Source organism: Canis lupus, chromosome 12, assembly GCF_048164855.1.
Source record: "Canis lupus baileyi chromosome 12, mCanLup2.hap1, whole genome shotgun sequence".
Classification (NCBI taxonomy): Eukaryota; Metazoa; Chordata; class Mammalia; order Carnivora; family Canidae; genus Canis; species Canis lupus.
In genome coordinates this window covers 43,548,600-43,564,280 of record NC_132849.1, presented here as the reverse complement: position 1 = coordinate 43,564,280, position 15,681 = coordinate 43,548,600, and the positions used below count along the sequence as shown (strand labels likewise).

Below are 15,681 nucleotides of genomic sequence, written 5' to 3'. Positions count from 1 at the left end.
TAGACCTAACACAGGCCTTACACAGGTCTCAGGCCTGTGTTTTGCTATTTCTCATTCTTGCAGATCTCATTCTTTCCAGAGTCAGGACAGTCAGAGTGCTTAAAAGAGATGAGTCTGGAGCCAAAGAGTGGGGGTCGAGTTCAGAGGCGTTCTGTCAAGATAGCTGTGTACCACCTGCAGGAGCTGGCTTCTGCTGAACTGGCCAAGGAATGGCCTAAGAGGAAGGTGCTTCAGGATTTGGTACCTGATGATCGGAAGGTAAAGTAGAAACTTGTATTAATTTAGAACCATGTCTAATACTGTGCTTATGTACGGAAAAGTAAATGCACTTGAGTACATGATAAATGATATTTTGCTTCTTTATTTTTAGAGATGGGATATGTTTAATCCACTTTCAGTGTTTGGATTCATGTGGGTCCTAGAGAGACAGTCTGTTCCAGAAGTTTCTTAAGGAACCCCATTATTTCTGGTCTACTTCCCGAGGGAACCAGAATTCCCAGATTAGTCTTTTGCTTAGTTGTTGCCCAGCATGTTTCCACTTTGTTAGTTCACGTGTGGGAGTCTATATTTAGTTAATGCTTTCCATTTGTTTTTCTAGCCACAGAACTCCTCTCCCCACGCACTCTTTTTTCCAAATGAAAGCTTATCTAAAACACCAGTATGTGAAATAACTGAAAATGGAGTCACTCCAAATAACTAGAGGTAGTGAGCCCAAAGCCTTGTCTACTTGGCCTTCTCCTTGATACTTTTATCATTACCTCCATGGTTCCAAGTGTACTTGTGAGTGGTACAGAACCCAGCTTGGAAGCCTTTGGGGCTTTTTGTTTGTTTGTTTTTTGTTTAAATCATTTATGTATTTGACAGAAAGTGAGAGAGCACAAGCAGGGGGAACAGCAGAGGGAGAAGGAGAAGCAGGCTCTCCACTGAGCAGGGAGCCCAATATGGGGCTCAATTCCAGGACTCTGGGATCTTCTTGACCTGAGCTGAAGGCAGACGCTCAAAGGAATGAGCCACCCAGGTGCCCCTGGAAGCCTTTGGTGTAAAACAGATCAAAGACCAGAGGAACATTATTTGGCCAAGAGGAGACAAGGGGTATATGACTTAATGGGAGTAGTCATTCGAGAGCTTGGAGGATATACAGTAAGGATTAAGATTAGAGCTAAGGACCTATCCATCTCCATGGTATGGACAAGAATAGTTTATTTATTTTTTTTTTTTAAGAATAGTTTAGATTTGGCCTAGGGCTTTCACTCATGCGATGGGAATGTCGTAAGTTATGTGAAAATTTGTCAAATCTCAGAAGTTGATACCTCTTATTTGGCATAAAAATCAGTCCAAGGAGTAATTGAATATCAAGGCATCCTGTCTTGTTTCAGACTTATTGATATTTCCTGCCACAGACTAAAGTATATGGTTATCTAAATTCGGTTTAAATGTGAATTTTATACATTGGTAAGTACATTGTGATATTATAGTCTCATCTGTGCATGGTCTGTGGTAGGGAATTTGACATAAATATTTGTTAGCTCATTGATAAGTTTTGATAGTCTTATCTAGCAGCTACTTTACTAAAATCATCTGTTTTATGTTTTGACTTTGTGTAGGCTAAGGGAATTATTTTGTTTTTTTAAACGAAAATTTTAGGGGAATCTGGGTGGCTCATTCTTAAGTGTCCAGCTCTTGATTTCAGCTCAGGTCATGATCTCAGGGTTGTGAGATTGAGCGAGCCCCATGTCAGGTCTGCACCGGGCATGGAGCCTGCATAAGATTCTCTCCCTTTCCATTTGCCCCTCCCAAATAAAATAAAATAAAATAAGATATTAATTTGTTTGAATAGATTATACATTGTTGTCATTAATGTCAAAATGATGATTAACATTGAGGTATCTCACTCTCACCCCATCCTTGTTGTCTTGTCTCCATGGTTAACCATTCTCACTGATTTCTGTGTCCTGCCAATGTTTCTTTTCTTTTTTTCCTGCCAATGTTTCTTGATGCAAACACAAGCAATATTGTCTAGGAGAAGCTCTTGTGTTTTCCTTTACTCTCACGCTACTTAAGCTCTGACATCAGATGTGTGGGTTTGTCCCATACAGACCAATTTTCTATCACCACCTGGACATCCTACAAATAATTCAGTTCGACATTATCTATCTGGACTTGGTGGTAGATCCTACAAGTTAAGGGTTCAGTCCCACAGGACTGCTCCAATTTCAAATGCCAATTGCAAGTCTCAGTTTGCCACCTGTGCTTCTGAGTGATTGGCTATAAATTGGGGTTCCTATAACCCCATCCTTGGTTTTGGTAATTTGCTAGAATGGCTCACAGAACTCAGGGAAACACATTTACTGGTTTGTTATAAAGAATATAATAAAACCTACTGATGAAAAATCAGATGAAGAAATTTATATAGAGTGAGGTCTGGAAGAGTCCCAAGCACAGTAGGAGCTCCCGGCCCTGTGGAGTTGGGGGTGCATCACCCTCTTGGCCATATATATGTTCATCAACTCAGAAGCTCTTTGAACCCCATAATTTTGGGATTTTTAGGGAGGTTTCATCACATAGGCATGATTGATTAACTCCATTTCTAGCCCCTTTGCCTTTCCAGAGAATGGGGAATTGGTCTGAAAGTGCCAAACTTTATCCCTCAAATGGATTTGTCTAGTGTTTTCTTGAGATTAGATTGAGGGTTATATGTTTTTGTCAAGAATACCACTGAAGCAGTGTTACACCGTATCAGGAGGTACGTGATATTGATGTGTCTTTTTACTGATAACTTTGATCACTTGATGAGGGTGTTGCCCAATTTTCTCCAAGGCAAAATTATACTTTCCCCTCTTTAATTAGTGAATATTTTGGGGGGAGATTGACAGTATGCAACTAGCCTGTGTCTTATCATACTTCTGCCCACTTACCATAGCATCTGTCAGTGATTCTTGTCTGCAATAATTATAATTATTATTATGGTGGTTTGCCTAATGATGGTTAGTGTTTCCATTATTTCTTCCATAGTTATTAATTGGAATTCTACTGTGAGAAAGATATGTCCTTTTATTCTATTAATCTGTTTATATCCATATGGACTCATGGATATTTTATTGTAGCATTATCATCCAGTGCTATTATTGTTGTTCAATTTATAGCTCAAATTGTCTCAGATTTGGCCATCAAGAGCTCTTCCAAGTGGGTTCCTATGTCTTTTTGAAATGCTTCTATCATTTTTTGAGCCCTTTTTTTTGTTTTGACACCTCGAGATGCTATAGGGTCATCTCATATATTCCCTGTCCCAGCCCTGGAATCAACCCTTTCTCTAAGGAATCCTGATTTCTTTTATTGGAGAATATATTTAAAAACCAAGATTTGGGGCAGCCCGGGTGGCTCAGCGGTTTAGCGCCGCCTTCAGCCCAGGGTATGACCCTGGAGACCCAGGATCAAGTCCCACGTCAGGCTTTCTGCATGGAGCCTGCTTCTCCCTCTGCCTGTGTCTCTGCCTCTCTCTCTCTCTCTCTCTCTCTCTCTCTCTGTCTCTCATGAATAAATAAATAAAATCTTTAAAAAAAATAAAAACCAAGATTTGAATGCTAGGTGTACTCATTCCTGCTAGGGTGTCATTATTTCTGGGCCCTCTTAGTGGATAGAGCTAGGATCTATATGTATATTCATGGATACATGCACACACTCTGTTCTTTTTTAAAAAGATTTTATTTATCCATTTATTTAAGGGAGAGAGAGAGAGAGAAGAGAAAGAGAGAGCAGGGGGAGGAGCAGAGGGAGAAGGATAAGCAGACTCCATGCTGAGTGCAGAGCCTGACGTGGGCTTGATCCCATGACCCTGAGATCATGTCCTGCGCCAACATCAAGAGTCGGATGCGTAACTGACTGAGCTACTCACTCGCTCCCCTCTGTGTTCATGTCTGTCTGGGTATCAGTGTACAGATTTAAGGCCATGATACCTTCAATTCCAATCCAACACAAGTTTCATTCTTGCCTTCCTCTGTGCTTATTTCTAACTTCTTTCTCCAACAGTGAGAGACCTCTCATAGTGTACAATATATTTACTTACTTGCTTAGTTCTAGTATAACCTAGTTTCACAATTGTTAACCCATACCCCTGTAAAAACAGATTTACTACCTAGAGAACAATATTTGTTATAGTTCTTTTAATCTTTAGCCTTACAGTATATAGTCAAAGTACTATTTTACAGTTACTTAGATTGGCTCCTTCCTCACTTCATTTGGTTTCTCATTTATCATCATTAGTTTCATGTGTTACTCTTACTACATTTTGGGTTCCCCCTACATCCCATTTAATTGAAATGAGTAATTTATCTTGGGAGTATGTGAAACATTACCGTGGTTCTAAAAGTCAGACCTGTACCAAAAGTCTTCTTAGAGAAGGGCTACTGCCCTCTTCCCAGCTGTCCCATTCCTAATACCCTTCTATTTCCATCCCGTTCCCACCCTGCTCCCTGCAAAGATAATCATGCTCAGTAGTTTCTGGTTTATCCTTCTTATATTTTTATGGGATGGATAACCAGATAATGCATATTTTCTTATATTCTTTTCTTTCTTACATAGATGCTTTTTTGTGTTTTGCTTTATTTCACTTAAAAGTCTGTCCTAGAAATCACTCCATATGTGCTCATAGATTATTCTCATTTCTGCATAAATATGATAGTTTATGAATATAATAGCTTATGTAAATATTCTGCTATCACTATAAAAGGATTTTATTTTATTATTTAAAGATTTTATTTATTTCCTCATGAGAGACACACAGAGAGAGAGAGAGAGAGAGAGAGAACCAGAGACACAGGCAGAGGGAGAAGCAGGCTCCACGCAGGGAGCCTGACATGGGAGTGGATCCCAGGTCTCCAGGATCAGGCCCTTGGCTGAAGGTGGCGCCAAACCGCTGAGCCACCGGGCTGCCCCGCTATAAAAGGATTTTAGATGGTCCCATATACACTAGCTGCAGAGGAGAGGAGGTACTTACAAATGAAGCCAGCTCTGTGCTCTGATTGCTTTTATAGATTTGTCAGCGTTTCCTGAAGGTGACTTCCTTACTTCCCCTGACCTCTATGGGCTTTGGCTCTGTTTTTCTATCTCAGTATCTGTTTCAGATACTTAAATTTTTCAAGCAGGAGGATTGTTTTCTCACTGGAAACATAGCTATTACTTGTGGTGGGCTTTGTGAGAACTGTCTCTCCAAGTGCCAGCTGTCTCTTTTCTGGAAACTACAGTTGTTGTTTTAAGAAGAGACTAACCTGGAGCTCCAGTCGCGCAATCGTTAGTGCGCAGTACTTCTGCGAAGAGACTAACCTGTGTCAAAGCACATGAAGGCAAGTGCGAGGAATAGTTAATTCTCCTCTCAGGCAGTATCAGGAAAGATAGTGTATTCCATCCCCTGAGTTCTCTCACATCTTTTATTTTCACATTCTTGTTTTAAAATGTTTCACATTTTTAGGTTGAATCTCAGTGTTTGTGTTTGAATTTAAAAATACCCAGAATTAACGTGACACTTCTGAAGAAAAAGGAGAAATGTAGAGGAGCAGGGAACAGACATTAAAACCACTCAAAATTCCACCACCCAGAGATGACTACTGTTAACGTGTTCATTTATAACCTTCTAGCCTTTTCCCAATTTACATATATTTCTATCAAATGTATTATATATGTGCGTGTATGTATGTACCCTGTGTTTAAGTATACAATAATAAGTATAATTTACATGTAGTACATATTTGTATCCCTGGGGGTTTTTTTTGTAACAAGTGTTTTAGCTGTATAAATGCTCTGTCAGTAGCTTTTTCAAACTATAGATGAAGTGCCATATCTGAAAATCTCCTGCCCTCTGTTAAAAATCAAACTATTCTAAGATTAAATTATAGAAAATTATACTTACCAGTGTTGGGTAAATTTGTACTTAAAGGCTCATACCTACTACAGTTTTTTTGCACGTGAAAGGATGCTTGTCGAACTCCAGAATTACATAACCTGAATAGTTGGGTGTGAAACTTTTGGGGTATTTTGGTTGGAAGCTGGGTTCCTCCAATAAAATATTTCTTGTCTCGTAGTTAAAATATACTCGCCCTGGGCTGCCTACCTTCAGCCAGGAAGTGCTACACAAATGGAAGTCAGATATCAAGAAATACCATCGCATTCAGTGCCCTAACCAGGTGGTTCTTTCTCATTTTTTTATTCCGTAAATGTTTATCAAACTGCTGTTTCAGTTATTTATTCCGTCATGATGAAGTACATGAACCTCAGTGGCTTAAAACCTCAGTTATTTTATTTGTTCAGAATTCTATAAATCAGTAATTCTGCCAGGGCTCAAAGAACATTCTCCTGTCATACGTGGCATCAAGTGGGATCATTTGTAGGTTGTATTTAGCCGCAAGCTCAGATGGGACCTGATGTCCAAGATGGCTTCTGTGCAGCCAATTGAGCTGGGAGCTCGGCTGTCCACATGGCCTCTCTCCATCAGGGTGTAGTGGGTTACCAGCAGGGCACATGGCAACTGACTTTTCAGAGTATCCCAGGAACACGAAGATGGAAGCCGCAGATCTCTTAAGGCCTAGCTTCAGAATTTGTTCAACATCATTTCCATGGGATTCTATTGGTCAGAGGAATTACAGGGTTCACCCAATTTCAAAGGGAGGGTAAGTAGCCTCCACTTCTTGCAGGAAAGAGTGGCAGAGAATTTCCAGCCATCTTCTACTCTACCACAACCATATATGCAGAACTTTGGGAAGAAGCAAATACACAAGAAATAGAGGACACCTTTGTACTGAAGAAGGCAGATTTTTTTTTTTAATTTTTTTAAAAATTTTATTTATTTATGATAGTCACAGAGAGAGAGAGAGAGGCAGAGACACAGGCAGAGGGAGAAGCAGGCTCCATGCACCGGGAGCCTGACGTGGGATTCGATCCCGGGTCTCCAGGATCGCGCCCTGGGCCAAAGGCAGGCGCCAAACCGCTGCGCCACCCAGGGATCCCAAGAAGGCAGATTTTAAAAAAATATCTAACTGCAATTTTCTGTTTCTCAGAGTGTCAGAGAAAAAGTAGCAGGGAAGAGAGTATCTTAAGCTTTTCTCAACAACTTGTTCACCATTTGTTTTTAAACCTTTCTTTGGTTTTCTTTTTTGCTTTTGTGGCTTGTGTGTGAATTTTTTTCCTGTTTGGTTTGTAACGTGATTTATTGGGCTTCTTCCTCCAAATGTAGGGCTGGTCAGTGTAAATAAATGGCCAGGTTGCTAAGAGAAGGATGCGGTTTGCTATAGTTTTCATGGATTTCTTCTTCTCTTTTTCAGGGTTGTGAAGCGGTCTACAGTAGTGTATCAGGCCTTAAAGCTCACCTAGGCTCTTGTACCTTGGTTTGTAACTTTCTGAACTATTTATCTTAACATGACGTCTAAAATAGTCTGACATGGAAGAGAATTCAGTTTAGATGAACAGCTAGTTGTCCTGTTTGCCATTATCTTCAGAGGCTGGCTTAGTTTTTTCATGTCCTAAAGATGCTTGGTCTGTTATTAGAGGGGATGCCCGGATATGTTCAAGATACAGGAAAAGCCAACATAGCCTTAAGTCTTATCAGTTAAGGAATTTGGAGAAATATATTATTCATTTTAGTCTCTACCAGGGATTTAACATCTTCCACCTGAGCCTCTCCTGCCTTGGGGCTTCCCTATCTTATCGGGCCTTAAACTTTCTTGAATCAACTTACATGTGTTTATCTGGATTGTTGAAGATCCTCTACTCCCATCTGAATTGTACTGGCCTCTGGGGATGAGAAGTAGGCTCTATCTGCTGTCAGGCAGATGGCTGTTCACCTCACTGAATCTTTTTTGTGTTGACCCAGGTGCCCTACAAACTGCTGTAACTTTTTAATTCCCATTCAGAAATATCTCTTCACACAAAAGGAGCCCCATGGGCACTCAGGGCTTCAGGAGTCAAGGCAGCACGGGAGTGTAGACATCCAAACCCCATCTGTCCAGGAATGCTTAGGAGTTTGTCATCATGATCTTAGTTTCAGAGTCCTTAACCTAGGTGTTGCAGATGATACTTCTCGAATTCTGGATGTCCAAGACACTCTTTGAAACAGTGGATTATGGTGGGAAGAATTATATGCATTGGTGCCTCTGGTGAACCTCAGGAGTCCAAGAGTCATTCCAAGAGAACCAGGAAGGGAAAGAAACAAGGAAGTTAGAAAAGTGTGACATGTTTTATAGCAAAAGAAGGAGAACCTCAGTTTGTGTTGAATGGGTGGGGGTATTATGTATAGAATTATAAGTAGGATAGATTTATAGTGGTGATAGTCTGCCCAACCGAGTTTTCCTAAATGTATTGCTGTTTTGGATTTTCTTCCTTCTTTGCTGAAGTAAAATCCCCGCCCTTTCTGTCTCTTAACAATCTCCCACATGGCTCAGGTATGTGTTCCTGAATTTACGAGTAATTCTCTTTTCTTTCTCTCTTGAAAACAGGGAAACTTTGTGGCTGGAAAATACAAGTGTCTTCTGTGTCAAAAAGAATTTGTGTCAGAGAGTGGTGTCAAGTATCACATCAACTCTGTCCATGCTGAGGTGAGGTCCCTGCTTTCCCCGCCATGTTTTTGTGATCCTGTGGAACCCATACGTATGCGCCCCCAAAAGTGGATTTTGTGCGTTTTTATGGGCTGGGACTGTTGAGAAAAGGAATTTGAAAGTGCTTACCAGAGACAGAGTTAAAATACTTTGTGAAATTAGATGTGTAATTGTATTTTTATGTGAAAGCATTTGAAATCACTGTAAGTGTGAGCACCTCTGAGCTCTTGTGATTCTTTTAAATTCAGTTAAACCGGGATCCCTGGGTGGCGCAGCGGTTTGGCGCCTGCCTTTGGCCCAGGGCGCGATCCTAGAGACCCGGGATCGAATCCCACGTCAGGATCCGGTGCATGGAGCCTGCTTCTCCCTCTGCCTGTGTCTGCCTCTCTCTCTCTATCATAAATAAATAAAAATTTAAAAAAAATAAAATAAATAAATTCAGTTAAACCAAGAGTTTGGGCACTGGGCTGAGTTTATAGCTGTAGAATTCTTGTTTTATAGCAGTCTGTGTACTTCTGTTTTCTCCTATTCTAAGGCCTTTGAGCAATCTGTTTTTAATGTTTCAAATACTGCAAAGAAACGACGATAAGGGACATCAGTGAGACAAACTGGAGAAATTGGTATACTGGCTCTATTAAATAACAGTGATGAGTCAATGTTCATGTTCCCAAATGTGATCATTGTGTTGTAGCTGTGCAGAAGGCCCTTGTTCTCAGGCAGATCTATGCTAAAGTTTTTAGGGATGAAATATGTCTACAAATAACTTGCAAATGGTTCAGCAAAAGGAAGAGAAGAAGGAAGAAAGGGAAGAGAGGTAGGCAGTGGTAAATCTAGGATTCATTGAATTCTTGTCACTTTTCTTAAGGTCTGTAAATTTTCAAAATTAAAGAATCAATTCTGGGGTGCCTGGGTGGTTTAGTGGTTGAGCGTCTGCCTTTCACTCAAGTCATGATCCTGGGGTCCTGGGATGGAGTCCCATATTAGGCTCCTCACAGGGAGCATACTTCTCCCTCTATGTCTCTGCCTCTCTCAAAAAATAAATAAATAAATAAATAAATAAATAAATAAATAAATAAATAAATAAAAATAAAAAATAAAAAAATCAATTCTGCATAAAAATACTTTAAGTACAGAAAGTCAAGAGGTTTCTCTTGGGGCAAGTTTTTAGTTATACAGGTCAATAGAGAAATTGTTTCCTGTGTAATTAAATACCTGTATTTCAAAAGCTTAAGGAGTAGAGTGTGCATTCTCTTGGAATATCTTACCGCAGAAGCTATTGTGGCCTAATAAGGAAATAGAGCAAACACCGTCAACTGTTTTCTGCCCTCACATTTAATAGTTCTTAACGCTATGGGCTATAGTTAGTGTCATGAAATGTGGTCTCTGTTGTTTTACAGGTTTAAGCTTTGGGAATCGCTTTCTATACCTGAGATTTCCTCTGGAAGGCAGTCGGTCATATCTTTCTCATAGTAATAGTGTAAATACTTCAGGAAGTATTTAAAAGATAATTAATCTCCTAACAAAATCCAGCCTTTATGTAGTGAGCCTATTTCTCCAATTTCTTCTTAAAAAGTTGGAAACAACAAATTTCACTTGGTTTGGAGTTTGTTCTCCAAGTCTTATTAGTTCAATGATTTGTGCCTATATTTATAAATTATACGTGGTGGTAAAAGATTTTCACTCTGTTCCTCCCTCTCTGCCTCACATATTCTGAAGCTACTTTTCTTCAACAGAAATTTTCAAATACATGAAAATGGACAGAATAGTATAATGAACAGCCTAACAGACATCAGTGTGTGGCCAATCTTCTTTTCCTTTATAATCACACCCACTTTTCTTGTCCCCTAAAGGCTTATTTTAAAGCAAATTCCACATACCATGTCAACTGTCACTGCTTCTTTTGATGTGTGTGTCTAAAATATAAGGACTTCTAAAAATGTATAAGCACAACCATCATTACACATAAAAAATTAGCAAAGAATAGTTCTTGAATATCATCATATACCTAGTCATTATTGAAATTATTTAAATTTCCTTGATTGCCTCCTAATTTTTTTTCAGAGATGGCTTGTTCAGGAGGAAGAAAAAAAAATGTCCGTGTACTGTGTATTTTAATCTAGAGTGCTATCCAATAGAAATGTAATGTGAGTCTGTATATAATTTCAGATTTCCTAGTACACACATTCTAAAAATTTTTTTAAATAAAAATAGGTGAAATTAATGTTGATAATATATTTTATTTAACCTAGTGTACCTAAAATATTATCCTTTAAACATGTAGTTAATAAAAATTAATGAGATACTTTACATTTTTTCATACTAAGTCTTTGAAATACAATGTGTATTTTTTATATTGAAAGCATATCTCAATTGCAGGTCTAGAAGTTTCCCCTACTCCCCCTTTTTATATGTTGGAGAAACGGTCATTTGTCACATGTGTATACACATTTTGGATTTTGCTGAGTGCATTCCTGTGGTGGTGGTGGTCCTCTCTCAGGGTATTTCCTGTGAATCAGTAGTTAGACCTAGAAGACTGATCAGATCACTTGATTTCAATTGAAATCCTCCCACCCTCCCTTCCTTCCCTCCCTTCCTTCCTTCCTTCCTTCCTTCCTTCCTTCCTTCCTTCCTTCCTTCCTTCCTTCTTCCCCAAGAGTGTTTCATAATTGGATTGCATGTTCCTCAACTGTTAATTTTTTAAACTGAGTCTCAGAGAGGTTGAGTAATTTCCCCATGGTCACAGAGCCAGAAACAGCTGAGATTTGCACTAAGACGGTCTGGCTGTAGAATGCATGCCCTTAACCACTATACTTTCATGAAATAAAAATGTCCTGTGGCCCGAAGCTTTATAGCTCATGAGATTTTTACAAAGGAGATAAATAAGTAGGATGATGCTAAGTGAACAGACTTTGTAGTTCACTTACTGAAGTATGAAGTACCCCAAATCGTGTGCTACACAATAAATGCTTATAATGACTACTCACTATTCTGTATTGAATTTCTCCCATTTAAAGTACAGAATTATAAGCTCTGGTTCCCTATCCGTTTCCTTCTTACTGTGTTCTGCCCTAGCCGTGCCTTTTAGAAAATCTTCTCGCACCCAGGGCGCCTGGGTGGCTCACTCGGTTGAGCATGGGATTCTTGATGTCATCTCAGGTCATGATCTTAGGGTCGCGGGATCGAGCCCCAGCCTAGGGCTCCATGCTTGGTGGGAGGGGTGGGTATCTGCTGGAGATTCTCTCTTGCCCTCTGCCCCTCCCCGTCCTCATGCTCTCTTTCTCTGTCAAATAAATAAGTAAATCTTTCAAAAACGAAAGAATTTCTTCCCAAACCCATTCCTTGTGCTCTCTACTGTGTATTGACTGGATAATTTTTCCATTTTGCCTCTGTAGGACTGGTTCGTCGTAAACCCAACCACCACCAAAAGCTTTGAAAAGCTAATGAAGATAAAGCAGCGGCAGCAGGAAGAAGAAAAGCGGAGACAGCAGCACAGGAGCAGAAGGTCTCTGCGAAGGCTGCAGCAGCCAGGCATCCAGCTGCCTGAGGCGGAGCTGAGTCTTAGAGTAGGGAAGGATCAGAGGAGGAATAACGAGGAATTGCTAGTGTCGACCTCCTATAAGGAACCGGAGCAGGAGCCAGTGCCAGCACAGTTCCAGAAAGTAAAGCCCCCAAAGACTCATCATAAACGAGGAAGGAAATAGGCAGGCAGTGTGAAAGCTCCTAGAAGAGCAAATGGGATGCTGTTGTCACGGGGACCTGTGCTGGGAGGACTGAGTCACTGGGGCTGAGCGAGGAGAAATGTACTCTTTTGTTTGTGTAAGGCTGTGACTTTCTCAGCTCCTTCCTCCTGTGTAAATTTCACTGTTCTATTTATTCACTTTTACCCCACTCCCCCCCCACCCCCTCTTGGGTAGGTGTTCCTGCTATTCCTCATTGGAGTCCTCTTGTTGTTCTCTCATTTTGCCCAAAGAGCTCCCTCTTCAGGCCAACTGTGGGCCATTCTTGCTCTGTACAAAACTGAGAAACCCATTTGGTTGTCCTTTTCCTTCCCGGGCTATAGAATGTTCTTGGACTCTCCACTGATTAGTCATTCCATCATTTCGCTTATAAAACAATTCCAAATTAATTTTTAAGAATCATACAGATTTATCATTTTGTATTTGTGATATAACAATCCTAGAAGCTAGAACTGTTGTCACTCATGTAATAAGCTTATCCTGTCTCCCTGGGTAACAGATTTTATGGAGGCCGTTTGTTCTCTCTCAGTGTGGTTTTAGGATTGAAAGTAAGAAAATGGACTTAAGATGAAAAAGCTAGAACCTCTCTATGCTGGTTTTACTGGGAAGTGTTTCGTTTGTCCCAAGTAGCAGTGACTGGCTAGACCCACAAGCATGAAAAGCAGCCCAAACATCAAAATGTCCCAAACATGAAAATGATTGGAAAGCAGGAAGTAGACGAAGCAATAAATACTGCCTTGACTTTCCTAGGGCTTGAGTCCTCATCTGTTGCTATGATCAGTGTCCTCTGGGCGCTTGTGCCCCACCCCCAACCCCCCAACTCCCAACCCCCAGTTTTAAGGATGAAGAATTACCGCATCGCGCTTGATGTTTTGACACAGAATCCTAGTGTTCCTAGTAATGCCATAGACTGGCAGCCAAGGGGCACATTCCGTCTCCCCTGGGCTTGACCTCACTTGTTCGTCTACACCACGCTAAATCCTTATTCCTCCCCTTAGCCGACGTCTTGTCTTTTGGAGTTTTCTGAGAATATCGTCCTCTGTCCTCTTTTGTATGTGGCGTTTATCCTCTTTATATCTTGAGACTTGACACCAGATGTAGGTATTTCTCTGGTGTTGGAAAGAAAAATTCCTTTTCTGTACCTCATGCCTACCTGGTAATGTCTAGTGGGCTACTTTTCTTCTTCAAGGCTGGCTTTCTCTGGAGCATTGTTTAGAACAGCTCTGTTGTGTTTCTAGATTCTCTTCCCCTCTTCCATAAATATTGGTCTTATATATTCTTGCCAACTTTTGTGGCATATGCCACATAAAAAGCAAGGGCCCTTAACCCTGATATGGATAAATACTACCTTTTCAAATTCTGAAAGGCCGTTACTGCTCTTTAACTCTGTATTCTGTGCTGCTCCACATAGCTTTAAAATGTGGGCTTTTGTGAAGACCACTTTCAAACAAGGGAGCACTGAAACCAGATTTGGATACTGCCAGATAGATAGTTTTGAAACAGGTCAATGACGTGGTATGTCCAGTCTACCTTTTCATTTTCATTGGCAGTTGCACCCTTGAAACCCTTTCGGTAGGTGAGGATTGTCAGGGAGGAGAAATGAAGAAGCTATATTAATTTCTGGTGAGTAAGACTTGGGGAATGTTGGGCAATGACAAAAGAAATAAATGACTGTCGGTTAGAATGATGTTTCCAGGTGTTCATTGACTCCAACCTGCTGCCCGACTCCTTGCCGACACAGTGTATGGGGATAAGAAGATGGCTAGACATGGGAGTGGGTTTGAAATAAGTACCAAATGCGGTGTCTCAGTAGTTTTTTAGTTCCTGAAATGTGTTGGCTAAAACGAGTAATTTGTTTGAGGTTAAAGTGAATTAGTATAGGAAACTTGTCCAGTCTCATCTAGTGCCATTGTAGGCACTTTAAAAAAATTTTCCTTCCTGGGGTGCCTCGGTGGCTCAGTTGGTTAAGCACCTGACTTAGGTGTAGGTCATGATCTTGGGGTCCTGGGATCAAGCCCCACGTCGGGATCTTCACTTGGCAGGGAGTCAGCTTGTCCCTCTGCCCCTCCTCCTGCTCATGCTCTCTATCTCTCTCTCTCCTTCTCTTAAATAAAGAAAGAGGGCAGCCCCAGTGGCGCAGCGGTTTAGCGCCGCCTGCAGCCAGGTTGTGATCCTGGAGACTGGGGATCGAGTCCCATATCAGGCTTCTTGCATGGAGCCTGCCTCTCCCTCTGCCTGTGTCTCTGCCTCTCTCTCTCTCTCTCTCTCTCTCTCGTGTCCCTCATGAATAAATAAATAAAATCTTAAAAAAAAAAAAAAAGAAAGAAAGAAAATTTGTGAAAAAAACTTTTCCTTCCTGAGGCCAGGTCTCAGCAAGTCTCAGTAGAGAGTATCATAATCATTCTACTGAGTTTTTAAGTTTTTAAACAAAGTTCATTAGATTACAAATTTGACAATATCGAACATAGCCAGGTTGTAGCGAATGTGAACTCTCATGCACGGTTTGGAATGTAACATGGTACAATCACTTTGGAAAAGATTTGTTAGTATCTAGTCAAGCTGAAAATATGCCTTAAGATGCAGCAGTTTTACTCCTGGGTATATACAGAGGGAAATCCTCCTGCCCAGGTATACCAGGAGACATAAACAAAGAATGATACTGTAGTACGGTTGATACCACATAGCAGAGACGAATAGCTGTCCACCATAATCTGCTCTCACCTTACAGAGTTATAGGATTACAGGACAAATGGTTAGATTATGTTTCCCAGCTCTCTAACCCCCTGCCCCTGTATCGAAGGGGTAGCCAACTCACTTCTCTCCAGTAGAATGTGAATGGAAGTGAGGGTGTCACATCCAAGCTAGAATTTTTAAGAAAATGAGTGTACTTCTATGCTTCTTTTCCCCCTTCCTTGGGCCAGATGCAGATGATAAAATGGCTTTAGAGGGTGGCAGAGCACAAAGTGGAAAATGGTTGATGCCCCGAATCACCCCATGAAGAACTAATCACCAACCAGGAACATCTATCTGAAGAGAAAAAAGATCTGTTATTTGAGGCACTATACCTTCTTGGGTCTCTTTGTTAACCTACTTTAAAACTAATCTAATCTTCCATCAGGAGAAGGGATAAATCGGGATACAGTTATATACTGAAATACTATACAGCGATAAAATTAAGGCTCCTTGTTTCATGAATACATCTCAAAAATAATTCCTGGGAAAAGCAAGTTACAGAATACATGAAGTAGGCCATTTATATAAGGCTTAAAGACAATGCTCTATATGGTTTATGGATATATAAAAATATATTTATATGCTATATATGTAAATATGTGTATGTAGTATACATTTATAGTTTAATATCA

At 40.5% G+C, this 15,681-nt stretch overlaps 1 protein-coding gene across 1 annotated transcript; it reads left to right on the top strand.

The window, feature by feature from the left end:
* On the top strand, positions 1–14,000 carry LOC140601940 (zinc finger protein 512-like). Its single transcript, XM_072771435.1, has 5 exons — positions 1–258; positions 6,075–6,176; positions 7,311–7,373; positions 8,481–8,579; positions 11,972–14,000. Exons 1-5 carry the CDS (start codon positions 109–111, stop codon positions 12,278–12,280), a joined length of 723 nt encoding a protein of 240 aa, XP_072627536.1. The 5' UTR covers positions 1–108; the 3' UTR covers positions 12,281–14,000.
* Positions 14,001–15,681: the final 1,681 nt, after the last annotated feature.

Bases quoted from the DNA above. Each gene is read 5' to 3' on its own strand.
- LOC140601940 (XM_072771435.1), top strand. From the start codon at position 109: ATGAGTCTGGAGCCAAAGAGTGGGGGTCGAGTTCAGAGGCGTTCTGTC. The intron at 6,177-7,310 runs GTGGTTCTTTCT...TCTCTTTTTCAG, and splicing joins GCATTCAGTGCCCTAACCAG to GGTTGTGAAGCGGTCTACAG. The intron at 8,580-11,971 runs GTGAGGTCCCTG...TTGCCTCTGTAG, and splicing joins TCAACTCTGTCCATGCTGAG to GACTGGTTCGTCGTAAACCC.